This window comes from Rhipicephalus microplus, chromosome 4 (assembly GCF_043290135.1).
Source record: "Rhipicephalus microplus isolate Deutch F79 chromosome 4, USDA_Rmic, whole genome shotgun sequence".
Lineage (NCBI taxonomy): Eukaryota > Metazoa > Arthropoda > Arachnida > Ixodida > Ixodidae > Rhipicephalus > Rhipicephalus microplus.
Genome location: NC_134703.1, coordinates 156,746,840 through 156,765,448, shown reverse-complemented (window position 1 = coordinate 156,765,448; position 18,609 = coordinate 156,746,840). Strand labels below are relative to the sequence as shown.

The window sequence follows — 18,609 nt, the reverse complement described above, 5'->3', positions numbered from 1 at the left end:
ATACATTGTCAGCCATGGTGTGGAAGGAGGCGGCGAATAATTTCACCACTTATTATAACTAAGTTTTAATTTCTACTCTGACTGACGTCATGGCTAGCACCCTTGTGATGCGCTCAGCGTGTGATCTTCTTTTATCAGTCATGAGAGAGGCTTGAAATCACGTGCCATGGATACCTGTAATTCATGCGCAACCATCGACAATATTCGAAAATCTACTTGCTCCGCATGCAGGCAACTGCACTGGCCTGAGTTGTCATGTGATCAGAACGCTGCTTGTACAATCAGCAAATGGTCATTGTTCTTGGAACACCACGAGAGCCTTCATTAGCGAGCACAGAGTTTGGAAGCGTTCGTTTATTCGGGTTTGTCCGCTCGGGCATGTTCACATCGTTTCACGTAGAATACACAGCATGTAGTACAACAGTGTGTCAGTTAAAGCGTTGCCAGCTACCTTCTTGGCGAGCTTCACACGCCGCAGCACTTGGATAGTTGTTTTGCCAAGGGTGCTATTTCGGAGCAAGTTGTGAGCTGCAGTTTGCTGCTGGGCTCCTTGCATAACGAAACACTCGTTCCGCATGTAGGAATCGCAGAACACAATCCACTTGAGTGGATTCGTGCGGCCCTACACATATAATACCACTTGGTGGTGCTTTGATTTTTTGCCACTGAGAATAACTTGCTCGTGAATGACGCGTGGGCAGTGCAACAAATGCTCCTCTGTCCACGGTACGTGTTACACCAAAGCCAGTATTCAAACATAACAGTTTAAGGAACGATGAAGGCTTAGAGAGATGAGGAGACTCTTCCAACAGGTGGTGTCGCTGAGGCCGTTGTTTCCACAGGGGTACTTGTCTTTGTCCACTTCTCCTGACGCTTGATTCAGAGGTACCACCTGTTGAAGAATGTTCTCGTGACCCAAGGCTTTCATACGTTCTCGCATTTAGTGCCATGCCTGCTTCTGAGCGTCATGTTCCAACTAGCCCAGTTTGCTGCATCAAGTTTTAACATAGAACCTATTATTAGTCCAGGCTTTCATGTACAGGGGACCGTCGTGAAACGTATAGGTACTGCCACTTTTCTCTCTACTTCTCCCGTGACTTCATGCCCACTTCATTGAGCCCCACTTTACTCAACCAGCAGAACTAAATGGCGAAGCGAACGCTTCTTTGCAAGCCACCTTCTTGTCTGTGTCACCGCTACATGCGTTGCATTTTTTTTTCTCCTAACCGCAGTTATTATGCGATTTACGAAATACCGAATGGCACTGTCGGTCTCGCAAACTCTTAGCGACTTGTTGCTAGTGCCTTTCGCCTTTGCTCCCAAGGTCTTGATTGACGGCACCGCCTATGCCACGTGCACCAACCGCTTAAAGCGAGCCAGACTCTGTTCGGCCCTCGTGTGTTGAACAGGTCGCCGCAGTTGCGCATCCAGAGCCGTTAGTAGAGGGCCAGCCGTCGCGAAGCTCCTCTACCTCCCTTCGAGTTCGTCTACTTTCTGAGCCGCTTCACGTTTCGCGCCGGCTGCTGGTGCGGTGCCAGGTGTGTCCGCCTATACCGTTGCACGTCTAGCAGAAATATTGCCCCCGCGCTTGACAGCAGCCTTTCCCGAGGGAGGATGATGCGGCACTTAGAAAGCAGAGCGTCCGCGGCTCTGCGTTGGATCTGCGTAAAAGACCGCAGGTCTGTCATGCGCACCTGACATTGAGCCATCTGCAGTGACGAGGTCACTCCTTTGCAATGGAGAAAAGGCTCCTTGAGCTAGAAAGTCTAGCCTCGCTTGCGACGCCATGTTTATTCAACCCGAAATTTGCGGTTGTACTTTCGTGCCTACCGTAAACTTTCGTACCAACTTAACTGTGCCAGTACTTGCTACCTTCAGCTAACTCATTTGATGCTTCAGTGCGGAGTGAAAATGTTATCCGCGCAAAGCCTTGAAAAGTGAGAGTTGACTTCAGCTAATCTACCCCTTACCTAGTTATAGCTTCACCACCCCACCGTTGGGGTCTAGTGGCTAAGGCACTCGGCGGCTGATCCGCAGGTCGTGGGATCGAATGCCGGCTGCGGCGGCTGCATTTTCAATGGCGGCGGCGAAAATGCTCCAGGCCCGTGTGCTGAGATTTGGGTGCACGTTAAAGAAAACGAAGGTGGTCGAAATTTCCGGAGTTCTCCGCTACGGCGTCTCTTATAATCATATGGTGGTTTCAGCACGTTAAACCCCACATACCAATCAATAATTAGCTAGCTTCAGCACGCAAGTAGTTAGGCCTGGTAATGAAATATGACTCCAGGAATATTCCAGTGTAGCACCCACCTGTATTATCGGGCCATGAATCAACAAAGCTGACAGTTCCACAGGCTCATTATTGCAACACACAGAACGCTGGCATAGCGTGGGACGACATGTGCCGCACGCAGTTACAAGTAAGGTAATATATATATATATATATATATATATATATATATATATATAGCACAGTCTTTTAGGTTTCTGCTATTAGTGCCGTGAGGAGGAGAGTGTAGTTCGTATTGGCTGTCTGTGGACATTCAATGTAACTTCTTTCTTTTTTTTTTGTAATTGCTTCCTGTCTGTCATATTCTGTTCTCGTCACCCTTTTCCCCAGCACAGGGTAGCCAGTTGGTCTGGAAACTGGCTAACCTCTTTGTCCTTATTTTTTGTTGTGTAACAGTTGCCTCCCGATTTTCAGTATCGGGTTTCGACAGCGGCTATACGCCTGCGTTGTCACTGCGATTAGCCTGCTTCGAAGTCTGAACGATATTGGTTTAACGCAGTCTGCAAAAAAAAAAAAAAAAAGCGTTTCTACGGCGGCCCAGTACTATCGTACTATGCGTGTTTACTGATAGCGCGAAGTTTCGCCCCCATCGCTTCTCTGATGCCGCATGTTTTCTTTTCGCCTGCAGTACAATATGTGTTGATTGTCCCGTTCACGTATTGAGCTTGCAGCTTTCTTCGTTGCCTATCTCTTCGGATCTTCCTAGCTGGTTCGACTGATACAGCGTGCAGCTTAGCTGTCGTCCAGACAACTGGCTCAGCGCTCGTGGCTGAGCGCTGACTATGCGGCTGTTAATTTTTTTTTTCCTGTCCGTGCTAAGTTTGTCTTGGTATCGTCACGCTTCCTGATGTTACACCGTTCAGTTCAGCGAGCTGTAGATTTCGCTTGATAAAGACAACGCTTTCCTGCGTTTGCCAGGGGCAACTTACTGTGCTATCACTTCCAGCATCACCTTACCTTAGCTTTATATTATAAGCGACAATGCCATGCTGCGCTTGTGATAAATTGGGATACTTTGTTTCCATACTGAAATCCATGACTGACACTGCAAAGGGTGACCACGGGTTGTTCCTTTCGTCTTCAACTTTGGTCTGTTTCTAGCAGTAGTAAACATCAATTAGTGTAGTAAACATGAGTGACACCGGGGTTGGATGGTACATTACGTGCGAGCTTGTGTGACACTGCGTCATCGGTCCAACTCCGTGTTAGCGCAATTGGTTAGCTGTGGAACTGTTCATCTCCAGGACTCGGGTTTCATTGCCAGCCGCGTTAGCTGAATTTTGATGCGGGGATATTACGTGGTGGAACAACGATACGATTAAGGCGTGCCGTAGAGAGACTTGGCGAGTTGGACTGGTCCGTACATTATTCTGGCGCCCTACAGTGCAGAAAACGCTCAACTGACGGAACACAAACGATTACGACGAGTGCCGAGTGCACCAGTATAGTGAAGTGATCCGAATATTTACACCAAGTGTGGTGACTAATGCGAGCGAAGTGAAGACACGCATTCACTTAGTACAGGTGCACGTCAAAAAAACTTTGGTGATCAGAATTAGTATAAATTCACCGGCTAGGGCATGCTACGATTTCGTAACGTCGTTTGGTCTAAGAAAGCTTCGGAATTGAATTTGATTATCGAGTCAGCCATCTCTTTCTGCCCTCGGTTACAACAAGAATATGGGGTGAGGTCAACAGAAGCGCCATTTACAGACGCTGACTTGATACCAACAAGCCCTCCCCTCGTTTTGTTGATCACATCATTCTATGCCTTCCGTACGGTTCCCTTTCATTATCGGTCCATCGGCCATGTGTTTTACGCGCTATACGCGACAAGGACAGAATACCGATATACGCGACCTGCATACTCCATCTAAATGTTTTCCTCTCATCATGCGTCTCGGTTTTGTAGACGTTTGACTGATGCCTGTAGATTGCCAAACACGCTTGTCTCGGTACAAGAATAGAAATAGTTGCACGTTGTTTCGTTACCGTTGCTCTGCGTCTTTCTTGTTAAATGTTAGTTTCATAAATTTATGCTTCAACTTTAAATGGTATTGTGCAATTAATTCTCTACAGTTCTTTTTTTCAGGTAATTTAATTTTTTTACCTAATACTAATGACAAACAGGGTCGAGAGATAGCTCGGTAGACTTCAATGCAGCTCTATTCATTCTTCTGCCCGTAACGTTTTCTAAATGATAAAAACCGACGCCACCTTGTTCTTCGCTGTGAAACCAAGTGTCTTTTGCACACGTTTTTCTTTCATTTTGTATTGTTCTACTTTAAATAGGAGTTAGCTTAAGTGCAACGCTGGCGTGCCTACATAGGTATGCGCTTGGAAATCTCAAGTCGGCCGCTGTTCCACTTTACGCACTAAGCAAAAAAAAAAAAAAATTGTGGCAGCGCTCGGACGAACATCCTGACTGACTGGTTTCCCCAAACCCGTCCTCCCAGACAGCATGCTGGCATTCTCTGGCAGCACTGCATTGAATCCGCAATGAATCCGTAAAGCGATGGATGGGGCAATAGTTCTCTCACGTCAGAGTTTCGATCATGCTGACTGCAAGAAAACAACTAAGACTCGGACGGAGAGAGGATAACGGGACCAAGCGCAACTTTCAACTGTTGCCGGACAGTTGAGTAACGTTTTGTCCCGTTAATCTTTGCCCGTGGAAGTTTGAATCGGCGCATAATCACCGCTTTTTGCTGTAGGCAACTCCAAGCGTATCTATATATGCTAAAGATGAGGGAAACGCGGCTTGAGCAGCTTTCAGTGTCCGTGTGGTATCGCCCTATGAAGCTCTTCGACAAATGCTTTGTTAATACTTTTGACGGGTCGAGATTGAACTCGGTACTATGTACGCAAGACTACGCTGTTATTTTTTTCTAATCGGCTAACTCGATTTTCACCTCACTAATCTTGCAAATCACTGTCCATCTCAAAAAAAATTTCTAAAATACAATAAGATTGTATGGCATTCAGCGTCGGCCCAATAGAGTGATGCCAACCCTCTGGTGGTTCTTGAGCGAAAATTATCATCGTCCGCTCACGGGAACTAAAGCACCCGTTCTCATGACCGAGAAGTGTTCTTTAAGTTCGACGTGTTCTCGAGCCGTTAGAGGTGACTGTTTGCCTTGCTCGGACCGAGGCAAGAGCTTCAGGGTCGCTGACCGTCCGCTTTCAGCTTAGTCTGTCTTTTCCTTCACGCGTCAACGCACCCAGTCGTCATCGAGTTGAACACTTTGGCGGCGCTTACCTCGCTCCTCAATGAAAGCACAGCGAGGAGTCGCAGTGGGTGCAGCGCAGACGACTCATCGACTTATAGCTTTTCAGCCGCGAATGAATGAATTCAATTAATGAACTTTATTGAATGTCCACGAACATTTTTTCTTTTCTACAGCTATAGCGCATTTGCTTCTTTCGCTGCTTTTGGACACCCACGATAAAGGTGTATTAGCGCAGTGAGAATAACGGAGGGCTAAGCATTCATTCTGCGAGAGGGCAATGCAATACCCACGCGCTCATGCAATATAGACATACCTGTTAAACCGGCACGCGTGGGGGTATACGTAAAACATAACCGCGTGATATGGTCGTATCAGCTTACTTCGACTATCATTTTTCGCTTCGGCCTTGTCACATACCATTATTCAAGCTTAACTTCGAAACTCGGCCTTCTGATGTCATTCTGTCAAGATCCCAGACGAGACGGGAAATATTCATTATAATAGCACGAAGTATTTTAACCATTTAGCAACTTGGAACTAACGTTTCCTCTTAGTATCTTCGCTTGCGGCTTATTCGAGTTTCCTAAGCTGGCAACGCAGCTGGAGCTCGAAAAGTTGCTGAAATACATCCGGACTACGCGACGCGTTGATGTTCGTCCGTGATTTTTTGGCACTCCAGATAGTCAAGTCCCTACTGACAGTCTCACTACGCCGATGTGTGCGTCCGTTCAGTGTTTGTGTGTGCGTTGGCGCATGTTTATGGCGGCGCTCGTCTGGGGACGGGACGCCATGGCGTCATCGTTTTGGCGTGGAGCCCCGGATCGATACCGCTGGCTCGCCACGCAGTGACCTTGGGCGCAGACGCAAGCGCGAACTCCCAAAGGTCGGCCCAGGGGTGCGGCTCCTCGCGTCGCTGCCTCATTCCCTCCCCATCTGCGAGAGTGGCGAAAGTATTAATGCACTCGCGACGCTGCAAGGAGATCACGTGCCCTTTCAGTTGTCACGATGTTTTCCTCTTCCTCCGTTGCGCACATCTCGGTACATTCGTTCCCCCGTGAATCCCCGCGTGCCGGACCGTGGGCGTGCCCAACTGCGGAAGACACATGCTTGCTCCTTCAGATTGCTCAGCGTAAAGGCGGCCAATCTAATGGCTTTCCTAGTTCAGCAGAAAAAAAAAAACTAGGGCAGGGTACGTGCAGTAACGCGTATAAACGATGATACACATAACAGAAGAGCCGACAATCAATGAAGGTTGAGCCTGTGATTCTAATGATAGACACAGTACTTGTCTGCGTGTGCTTCAGAATTACGGCAGGCCGCCTGTCGGTATGTCTCAAATGCAGATTCTACGACGTTCGGTCCTTCTTCTTTACGGAGGGTAATCGAAGTGAGCTTGAGTCAGCCATTGAGGGTAATCGAGCGGCCCACTCACGCTGTAGCTGTGGTTAAGTTCCGTGACTTCGCGTTTTTTTCTTTAGGAAGCTCATAGCAACCTTCTTAGTCGTTTGTCGGTGTCAACTGTTCTCTTGTGTTCGTGTGTGTAGTACTCCAGCATTGAAACGGGACGATTTAGGGCTAAGTAACGCATCGTCTTCACCGTGGGTTTTATCGGCGTGATCTTGACCCTGAACGCGTAGATTAGATTAAACATTAGCTTTCAAGACCAGATTTGTCGTGACATGCCGTGGCTGTCTCGAGCAGTGGCTATTACCAGTCGTAGAGTAAAAAGATAAATAAAATATGTAACATGTCGCGTTTAAATGCGGGAGTACTGTACATGCCTCGCCCGCCATGAGGCTCTAGTGGTAGCTGTGCTGGAATGCTTACCCGCAGGTTGTGGGACTGAACCCTCGTCGTGGCGGCCGCACTTAAAATGCGTGACGCCCTTGCACTTGGATTTATGTGCACGATAAAGAACATTAAATAGTCAAAATCTCTTGAGCTCTGTACTGCGTTGTCCCTGTTAATCATATCGTGGTTCTGATACGTTAAAGCCCAAAAAATATATGCCTCGATTTCTTTAACTGTGCATACCTTTGCTTCCGCTGCCTGCATTTATTAATTATTGGTAGTGCGGTGCTTCTACAAGACGGCAGCTATTCGATAGATCGCATTGCACTTTTCTACAAGGCCAAGTGACGGGCGAAGATGTAGGCATATACGCACACAGGGCGCCACTTCGGCGTAGGTATCCACCTAACTTTCTTTCTTCAATCGGAATCCTGTAGATGGCTTTAACAATGTGCCTCTTAAAAAGGTGATTTGATTCCGCGCACGCATGGGCATCTTCCTCGTTGCAACTCTTGCGTTCGATTGCTAAGGTGATGCTCGAATGTTCAACTCGTGCTGTAAGACCAGTAGTTGATGCCAGTCTAACGAAGAGTCGTAGTTACGCCCGTGTGTTATCTGCGATGTCGTTTGATTACTAATATTGCTTATCTAGAGGGTTGTCACATTTTTCTAGACAAAAGACGTGCGCGCACTCAAAACGGTAAGACGGGTTGGATGGTAGAGAATTTCAACGCTTGCCAGAAACCAGCACGTGCAATCGAACTTGAACGTTTGCCAACAGTGAAACCGATGCCCACTCGAAAGTTTTAAGATTGTGCATGGTTGTGATGTGCAGTATTTTTCGTAAGACAATGACGAATACCTTTGTCAGTTTTCTCTTTTTTTTTGCGTTCGGTGTACTTTATCGCTAAGAAATTCCTGAACATTAAATAGATGTGCACATTTGTATCGTTGCTGCTTTAGTGCAGTGCACTCTCAAAAAAAGGCAGCGCTACTTACTAACTTTGAGGTAGTAAATTGTTGTCACAACATTTACCACCTAAGTAGCAACTGCATCTAGATCACATACGTTTACAACCTCAGAAGCAACCAGAGGTAGTAAATGTCTGTGGTCTACTACCTACAGTTACTACTTAGGTAGTGAATGTTGTGACAATTCACTAGTATACCTCAAAGTTAGTAAGTAGCACTGCCTTTTGTTTTAAGAGTGTGTAATAGGCTGACCGGCTGAAAACGCGAAGCTCTTGTTGGAAGCGTTCCTTAAGACGCTGTACTAAGGTGTATTTTGTGGAGTAGTCACCTCGAAAATGGCAAAAAGAAAAACAAAATAAAAATAAAACTACCTGTATAAACGGGTGGCATACGTTACGACGCTCACGTAAATTCGCCCAGTGGGACAGGCGTGACGTTTAATGCAGTCAGACGTGCCATTTGTCCGATTGTCATGCTCGCCGTTGTTTGGCTGGGCGCCAGTTGCGTAAGACACGTCTTCTCGGCCGACAGGTGCCTCTTGCGCAATGTCTTTTAAAGGTTATTTGCGCTGTACTCGAACCCTGCCTGCTGTGGAGAGGCTCTGGAAAGTCTCGACTCTTCACCTCATCATCGGGTAGCTGAACGGTACATAAACAGTCGCGTTTCTTTCTTTTTTTTTCTACTTTCCTCGGCATAGTTTAATGCCCTGGCGGTCACGAAAGACGCACAAGGAAGCCTCAAAGCGGAACTTTCGAGACGTGTAGCGACGCACTCAGCACAAGTAACCTTTTCGACACGTCTGCGGGGTCAGAAGAGTCATTGGGAACAATACGTTGCGCGATGATTAGTCTTGATGTGCCAGTGTTACCCTAACAGACACGCTTGTCATGCGCATTGCTTCGTGGCGCGTTGCTTCAAGCTGTCGTCGTTCGGCACTACGAACGGCGTATTCGGCCGAGATGCTCTTTGTGCACTTCCCAATTGTGTGCGACGGCGCGAACCAAACGCGCTAGTGTTGGTAATGTGTATGACTCACAATGACCATACTTGGCCGCCTGGATGCCAATGTCTTGCGAACATTTATCCTTTATATGTGCTTTCTTTTTTTTTTCTTTCGACAGGTTCCCAATCTGTTCAGTGTTGTTTTTGTAGCGTTGAGGACACGCCGTTAATGTCGTGTGTGTGTGTGTGTGTGTGTGTGTGTGTGTGTGTGTGTGTGTGTGTGTGTGTGTTTGTGTGTGTTTGTGTGTGTTTGTGTGTGTGTGTGTGTGTGTGTGTGTGTGTGTGTGTGTGATTTTACAGATTACAGGATTTTACAGATGTTTTACGGTGTGCCATTCTGCAGCGGTCCAAACGTCAGCAAACGGCAATCATTTTCTTCGAAAAAATGAGCAGTCGCAATTTCTACAAATATACTAATCACACCATAGCAGTATCTGGAAGTAGTTCCTTAATACTTTACAATACTTGATCTGTAAACGGCAATAATTTATGCTGCGAAAAGTAGAATAAAGCCAATCGTTTTAACATTTTCGGTGTCTTTACCAGCTGTCAAGTTTAGTTACGTATGTTCAAGCTTATTAAAAAAATACATCGAGGTATGTTTCCATTCCTCTCGTGGAATTCGGTGAAATGCATTACTCTTGTCTATGTTCTCTGCATTTTCAGGCTGTTCATAAGGGCTAGTTAATGTCGCTGGCGCGCGTAGGCGGCTGTATTTGCGAAAAGTTTTCGCGCCACCACAGCCTGTAAGACGGATAGAATAGTCCAAATTTACGTTTGATGTTTTCTTTAACAGCTGCAACCACGCTTTCCCCGTGTTTTCCTTTTCGTTTGACGTCCTGCATCTGCAAGAGTATGCAGTGATGTACAGTGCTCGTGAAAGATTAATAACGCCAGCTTCGTGCTGAAGCTTCAGTCTAGTTTCTCCGTTAAAGGACGCATTGGCGAGTGTTGGAGAGAAATGTAATATTTTTTATTTCATTGTTTAATCCTCAGTTTCGCATCAAGACAAAAAGAGTGGCAAGAGCAATGAGAATAGGATTTGAAGTATTCTTCTTGGCCTCTGAACAAAATTCATTACTGCAACTCGGATCCCCAACGAGCGAAAGAGTCGATTAAGTTTCTCAGGTCTTCTATACGCTTATATCAGAACTTCGAAGCGTCACGTAATTTCGCATATAGTTGATTTATGTATCTAGTATCGCGGAGAATAGGGGTGTACAGAAAATGCACTGCTGCCAAAATATTCGCCCTCACATAGTATATTACGTTTCGAGTATGTTGTGACGACGGGAGGAAGATAACTTCCAATGCAAACTATAAGACGGACATGTATGCGCACATATATTACTAATAATTCATATTTATTTAGGCATACATATGCCAGACATCCTACGTGCTGCCACGACCGCAATGTAACTGTCACGACTGCCAGCACAATACAACTCTTCGTTCTATCAGATTTGGTTTTCACAGGTTAGTACAGGCTTCGGCCACCACGCAATCAATAAGATAGTTTGTGTTCTGTAAAAGACGCTGTCGTTCACAACATTGTTCTGACTACCGGACAGCCTCATCAGAATCTCCTCCTTTCTTTTTGCACTTGCTGTGCAGAGCTCACCGCCGGCGGCAAGGTTCAGCGGGTGGTTCTGGGCGTGGCCAAGGGGCTCTGCCTGGTGGGTCTCCTCTACCTGTTCATCTGCTCGCTGGACTTTCTCAGCTCTGCCTTTCGGTTAGTCGGCGGCAAGACGGCCGGCAAGGTCATGTCTCAAAACGAGGTGCTCAAGAACCCCGTGGTCGGCCTCATGATCGGCGTCCTCTCCACCGTCCTCGTGCAGAGCTCCTCAACTTCGTCCTCCATCATCATCACCATGGTCGGTGCGAACTGTAAGTACCCTCTCTTCCCCTTCACCTGGGCCACAAGTTGTCCGTGAAAGTAAACTTTTGCTTCCTGTTACTGTGGTGTAGTCCTTTGTTTTCTGACTCCCTTATGTGATGAAACTCATCATGCATTGAAACAATATATTCTAATTCGTAACATATTAACGAGTTGAGGTCTTTCCCTCATTTGAATACTTTGCCGTTACCGCTTTTTTTTCTGCAGTTGTACGATGCATGGTGAGAATGAGTTGCATATAATTGAAATGAATCTGTTAGTCCCTAAAGCATGTCTGGACTGATGCAACGGCCCGGTGAATACTAAAGCGACAAGGTCACTCGCTTCACTAATAGCGCGCTTTTTGAAAGTTTTTGATAGACATTATGCTTCTTAGTATGATCTGCGACGCGCGGCCGGCTATGTATTCTATATATTACGTTGCTCGACTGTGCATGCGCTGTCATGCCATTGTGAAGAGTTGACAGTCCAAAAGTATATGCTCGAGTACAGCACAATGGGTGGTGCTGACGTGTGCTCTCTCCTTTCTGGGACTCCAGTGATCCAGGTTCGCGACGCCATTCCCATCATCATGGGTGCCAACATCGGCACCTCGGTGACCAACACCATCGTGTCGCTGATGCAGAGCGGCGAGCGGAACGAGTTCCGACGGGCGTTCGCCGCCGCCACCGTGCACGACATGTTCAACTGGCTCACGGTCATCGTCCTGCTGCCCTTGGAGGCCGCATTCGGTGAGTGGAGCACGTAAGCCCCCGCTTATCGCCGAGCACCGTATACTGTCCTCAGTGCCGAGTATTCCTCCCCTCCCTTAAGTATATACGTGTATTTTGGGAATAGGCTGATAGGTGGCGTTTCCCCGAGCAGCGAAGAATAACTGCAGGAAAAAGCAATCTTTACCGTCTATAGGAATGCGAACGATTCCATCGGCAATTTTCGGAAAAGGTGAGGTATGCGTACGAATTCTGTTTCGCGGTGGTCTCGGACATCGAACCCAAGCTCGACTGCTGACACAAAGGTCGCGGGATCGAGTCCCGACAGCGACGGCCGCATTTGAATGAAGGCGAGTGCTAGAGGTCGGTGATTTGATAACCGCTTAAAGAACATTATGTGGCCGATATTTACGGAGCCCTCGACCACGGTATCCCGCAGAATCATATCGAGGTCTTGTGAAGTAACCCCAACAATTATTATTAGATATCTGACCAGCTGAGAAAGCTTGCGTCGAATACCCATATGCCTATGGACGCGAGCATTGAAATTTCTCTCGTTCATTAGAGCGCACACTTGTTTTTGTTTCTAAGTGCTCTTATAATTGTTTGCTCGTTAAGCTCGTCAATCATGGAAGCTATCCAGGATTACCGACAACTCCGACAAGTCAATTGTCAATTAGTCTTGCATTTACCTTGCTTGCGATCAGTTTTGAGATTTGCGTAGTGTTCCTTCTAAATTGTTGGCGTTCACACGATGCTCAAAATTCGAGCTGCGAATTACTGCGAATGGATTAAAGCTGTATCAACCACGAATTTTGATTATAATTGGACACACACGCAAAAAAATGACGGTATTCGACCCGCAGAACTCTTCGGTTCGTCGACGGTTCATCAAGTTCGTCAACTAGTGCCAGGCTGCGGCTTGCCAAAATAACAGCCTAGGCCCATTAGTTGGAAATGTCATTGGGGCGTATCGACGTGCGCTGGTTAGCTCTGGCTCGTTTGCATTTCAAATGAGTACAGCTGGCGACAGGTGCATGATGGGTTAGAATGCTGAGCGTGAATTTCGTTGCACGCTTTGCCGCAGCACGATACGTGCTAGGCGTAACATTTTCCGGCGTAAATACCCCGCAATTCCACGACTCAGCACTTACTGCAATAAAGTGTCCGCGCACTTGCAATGAGTTGTATTAGCTGGTTTTAGTTGGATGATAATTGCGTGTAACAATGTCCTACTTTCACGTATGTTGACGCCTCCTTTCTTGTGTAACGTGGAATCCGAGTGATTTCATTGCTGTAGTCCCTACCGCCTTCCCCGCTTTTTACAGCGGCGATTATTTAGTGTCCGTCCTTACCGCGTTTAGTCGCGCAGTGCGAGCAGTAGTTAATGCTAGCTAAATGTCCGCTTTTGTTGGATACTGGTCGGTACATGTTGACTCACTTAGACAAAATCCAAAAAGAGTTCTTGTTTAGTGCACCTTAACGTAGACAACAAGGGGAGTAATATTGCCCGGATGTGTCTTAAAATACGCTCTTCCCGCATTTTCACGATGTTGGTGTAACAAATGATCAAGTCGAGGGCTCGGATCTCGGCCGCACCCGGGGGCAGCTTTTACAAACAGGAAAAATACAAAACAAAAAAAAACTTTTGTGCACAAAAATAGTTTTCAACGCTTGATTCAGCCTATTTTGTGCTAGAGAAAGTTAAACTTTCGTTTTACTTTCGTTCTTTGCCACAGGCGTGCTCTACCACTTGACCAGCGCCATCATGAACTCCACCAACTGGACCACAAATAAAAACGCTAACAGGGACTTCTTGCAAGTCTTGACGAAGCCATTCACAAGCCTCATTATTCAGGTAAGATGCCGCGTTCTAAGACTTCCAGACACGTTATTGTGCTGTCTGATCAGTTTTACGAGTATTTCTTTTTAAGTGAACCATGGCGTCGGCGGAGTGTGTGCCCTGTTTGCAGTGAACGCACTGATGGCAGACGCCTAATGTACATGCGACATCGGCGTGCAATGCTAAGAAATGAAATGAAGATGATATCCTTGTGTGGGGATCTATGTGAAACGCTTTAATTGAAAAAGCAATAAGTAAAACTGATAGGACGAATGTACGTGGAGTAACGTAGCTACTAAAGGGACACCAAAATAAGTGGTTCGGCTTCGACTCGTAAATTCTTGAGAACACTAACGATATGTTTATCATTAGTGCTGAAAATAAGGACCAGTTTTGTTCTTGTACGGGGTGTGAAAATTGCAGCACATGAACTTTTTTCATGTGACAGATCGCCCACGTTCGTTCATAATGCTGTCTGCATTTCACCGTACTGTGTTGCTTCACGGCAGTACTTGTAGCTATACCATGAAGCCACTTTTCAAGGGGACGTCTGCTATTCTGCAATTTCTTACCTGGCTTTACGCAGCCTTCAACACGGGCTCACCTAAAATTCATTATTTCTTATTCTATGTTCACCAATTCCACATTATTTTGCTATTGCTTGTGCGTTTCTTTCCTGGGATCTAACCCTCCATGTATTTGTACATTTTGGTTTTGCGCATGTCGCTCAAATTGCTTGTACGATTCAGTGCCACCAGTGACATTCATCTTGTGAACTAAAACGTTAATCGATGGTTCTTACTCGTGATAGGCAGTCGCAGGTACTCATTGCCGATAACTCTTTTCTTTTTATTCAGTCTAATACTCTCTATTTCCGACTACGCTTGTATTACCTTGTCATACCTGTAAACTGATCTGCCAATTTTTGACTGCTTGTTGCACCTCGAAGATTCTCACGGGTGTTTTCTTTTTTTCTCTTCTTCTTTTAGTTGGACAAAAAGGTCATCGAGAAGGTTGCAATCGGAGATGAGACTTACTACAACCACTCTTTAATCAAGCGCTGTTGTAACATGACCAGCGATGGATGTGCCGCTCAATGTAAGTGCAATTACGAACTGAACCTTACTCGAGTTCCAGCGGCGTGGATCTAATAGCTAACGCCTATAATCAAATAAATATGACTGCATCGAACGAAAATATTAATAAAACTAGGCAACTTCTCTTGCCGGAACTTTCTACAAGAGTGCCATGTTAACATCTTTAGTCGTAGCGTTTTGTGAGACAAATAAATGCATGGCGCGTCCTAGGCAGCTTTTCAGTATTACCATGTGCAATACAAATATGCGAGTGATTTTCCCTCAAACAGGTTACATAGATCTGTCTGTGCGTGTATAAAATGCCGAGCAGAATAGGGAGCATTTATTTACAGTGCAAACATTGTGTAGTATTACCACATGGAACAAGTGCACATCTTGTCAATGGCTTCTAGACAGTGACATTATGTTACTTGCTGATGAATTCTTTGCAATATGGCACCAAGTGCTAAACGAAGTCTGTTTGTTTACTGCGAAACCTAGTTGTAAAGAAAGTTGGCAACGACTGTTTAGAACAGTCTTGAAGGCAGCCTGGCTGATCTTCACAGTGACATTTGGCCGCATGTTGTCACGCTTTGCTGCATGTTGTTTAGGCAGAAAAATTTTCGAGTTAAGGGACGCTTGCTTCTATGCTCTCGTCTCCAGGAAAGATGCATACATGGCCAACGTGCTTGCTCGCAGGTAAATTCGCCTTGGTTTCCTTGGACTGGCAAGACAGCTTCGTGGGCCTCTTGCTGCTGGGCATCTCTCTGCTGACGCTGTGCGTCTGCCTCATCCTCATGGTGAAGCTGCTTCACTCGATGCTTCGCGGTCGCATCGCCGTCGTCATCAAGACCACCGTGAATGCCGAGTACCGGTTCCCGTTCTCCATTCTGGTCGGCTACATCGCCATCCTGCTCGGCTGCATTATGACCATTCTCGTGCAGAGCTCCTCCATCTTCACATCGGCGCTCACGCCTCTGGCGGGCATCGGCGTCATCAGCCTGGAGCGCATTTACCCTCTCACTCTGGGCTCCAACATCGGCACCACGACCACTGGAATCCTGGCCGCCCTGGCGGCCGACTCGAGTCGCATCAGGTACACGCTGCAGATCTCCTTCTGCCACCTGTTCTTCAACATCCTGGGCATCCTGATGTTCTACCCGATCCCCTTCACTCGGTTCCCCATCCAACTGGCCAAGATTCTGGGCAATACGACGGCCAAGTACCGCTGGTTCTCGGTTCTCTACCTGCTCTGCATGTTCCTTCTCTTTCCGGCCGCCGTGTTTGGGCTGTCCATGGCCGGCATGGTCGTCTTCATGGTCGTCCTCATCCCGGTGCTGCTCATTCTGGTCGCCGTGGTCGCCGTTAACATTCTGCAACGCAAGTCGCCCCACGTGTTGCCCGAGAAGCTGCGCAATTGGCTCTGGTTGCCCGAGTGGATGCGGTCGCTGGACCCGCTCGACCGCGTCATTTCTGCCGTCGTCGGCCGGTGCGGCTGTTGCCAGCGGCTGTGCCCCCCACAGACAGCACACGACGCCTCGGCGATGCCCACCATGCGCGAGGTCTCCTCCCAGATGAACTTCATCGAGTCTCGGCGCTCGTCCTGCCCGTCCGATTCTCAGTCCGACTTGCAAGCTTTCGAGAACTCTGCCTTTAACTGGACTAAAGAGAAGCAGAATGGTGGTGCCACGTTTATCACCCAGCTATAGCGGCTCTGTTGTTCCTGTGCTGTGATGTAAATATGCGCGTCTCTCTATACAATACGTGTATTATATACATATGAACTCCTCCTGCCTTGTATATAAGACTTCGAGCGTGAGTGAGTGACATGTGCGTGCGTGTCAGTGGATGTGTCGAAAAGTGTTTGTTGTGGTATGTGTCCAGCGACAGTAGAAGCCTTACTGGCAGCCTAGAACTTGCGTTTAAGCTCTAGGTGCCATTGTTGCTAGCCCGCTACGTTTGCAGTTGTACTTGGATTTTCTGCGCACTGACCCCATAGCCCACGTAGCGTGTTATATAAATATTACAGATGTTCACATGGTATCACCTTAGGAGAGTGGCAGATCGCCAGACTCGTGTGATAAGTTCTCGCGTACCTACGATACATTGTCGGCAAATATAGTCAATAGCATAATTACAGTAGCATCGTAGATGACGATGACTGGGTGAGCTGTCTTTCGTGCTTCTGATCTCACCATCAGTAACGTTGAAGTATTCATGTATAGACCGGTCAAGACGTCGCTAGCGATGTTGTCCACCAAATGATCTACGTCGCTGCATGACAGCAACAAAACGTGCCATCCAGAAAGCTTACTCTATAACTCTCTGGTGCAAATTTATTGCTTTTGGTAGTCCCATAGATATGGCAGCGTGTATATCTTTTATCCGTTCTTTGTTTTAGCGCGCACTTCTAAGTGACGTTCAGGGGGTGCTGCAGTCGCGATAGGCATTGTGACCTTGGAATGTGCTGCGATTCTGCGCCACAGCGTTCAAATTGTGAATGTCTTTCTGCATTGCGAGTCCGCGAAAATTTGCAGCCTTTGCCGTAATGTGCCAGACCCCCCAATGCTATGTTTTAGCCTATTTTTAAAATTTTTACATATCGCCTAATAACTAACATATTGGGCAATATCATCTCCATGTTTTCTCATTTTTTTTTTGCAATCCCGAACATCGGGCATCACTCTCATTTGTTTCTTGTGAATGTAAGAACGTGACACGCTTGCAGTAAATTATCTACGTTCTAGTTCGAGTCCCGCTGTAGTGCTTATTTTAGATTCATATTAGAAATATACATTCCAAGGCTCCAAATGGCAGCTCCTAGTTTGTCTTGTGCGGTACTTAGAACATTATTAAAAATCGACCTTCTTCATTGTCGCCGCAATTTTTTCGCATAAACTTGTATCCAAGTGCTTTCTCGTTTGTACATGCGACGCAAGCACCACACGCTTATCATTGACGCGTATACTGCAATGATCGGTGTACGCAGTAGTACGGAGTGCCTGCAAAGTGACGGTGTGCCCGTCTTCCTTGTAGAGTTTAACGCGCTTGTCCCTTGAGCCTACGCGCGTCCATGTTTTCTCTTTTTTTATATCGGCACGTGGTTTTCGCGGCATTTTTGCCGAGTAGAAGGATGCGACTGTTGTCGGTGTGGCCCTCGCTTCTGGAGCTTCGCGAAATGAGTTCAAAGTTTAAGCGTGAGATGCCGCGGGTGTACTGCGGGGTGTACTGCGTTTTACTCCGGGGACAGAGATTGTTCCTGTCAGCGTTCCGGATGACGCGTTTGTAATATTTTTGCCGTGATGTGGCATACAGGTGCAAAGTTTACAGAAGGCAGTGTGGGCTTTCGATTGGCGCCCAAGTCGCATTTCTGAAAGAGCGGATTTCCGCAGTGGTTGCATGTGTGAGTGTATTGCGTTATTTTATGGCATGATCATCTTTTGCATTGTTTTATTGTTCGAAAAAAAAGGTGTTTCATTATTTATTATGCTCAGTGTCAACCTCTTCGAAGAGCGCCAAAAAAAAGTCGCATTCAGTCAGTACAATCAAGGTTGAGCAAACTGAAGCAGAAATAAACTGTTTTTAATTCCTTTTCTAACTTTGTGTTGGTTCTCTTACGCACTTCTGTAATATGCGCGGACAAGCCATGGGTAAGTTAACCTTTTTTTTACATTTGCTTAAATAAACACCCTAGCATAGGTGGGAGGCTGCTTGAGGATATGTTTACGCAAGTCTTCAAAAATAATGGAAATGATGCATCTGGCTGCAGCCATTCCTACAGCTAAACATTGATTGCGG

The 18,609-nt window shown here is 46.7% G+C and overlaps 1 protein-coding gene across 3 annotated transcripts in view; it reads left to right on the top strand.

Annotated features, from left to right (window-relative positions):
• LOC119172439 (sodium-dependent phosphate transport protein 2B) overlaps positions 1-18,409 on the top strand; it is a 150,120-nt gene extending 131,711 nt beyond the window's left edge. For all 3 annotated transcript variants that reach the window (XM_037423547.2, XM_075893803.1, XM_037423549.2), the window contains 5 exons: positions 10,900-11,172; positions 11,722-11,913; positions 13,632-13,750; positions 14,725-14,833; positions 15,511-18,409. In XM_037423547.2, coding sequence (XP_037279444.2) covers positions 10,900-11,172; positions 11,722-11,913; positions 13,632-13,750; positions 14,725-14,833; positions 15,511-16,520 — 1,703 coding nt within the window. In that variant the 3' untranslated portion in view covers positions 16,521-18,409. The remainder of the gene's footprint in view (positions 1-10,899; positions 11,173-11,721; positions 11,914-13,631; positions 13,751-14,724; positions 14,834-15,510) is intronic.
• The last annotated feature ends 200 nt before the right edge of the window (positions 18,410-18,609 follow it).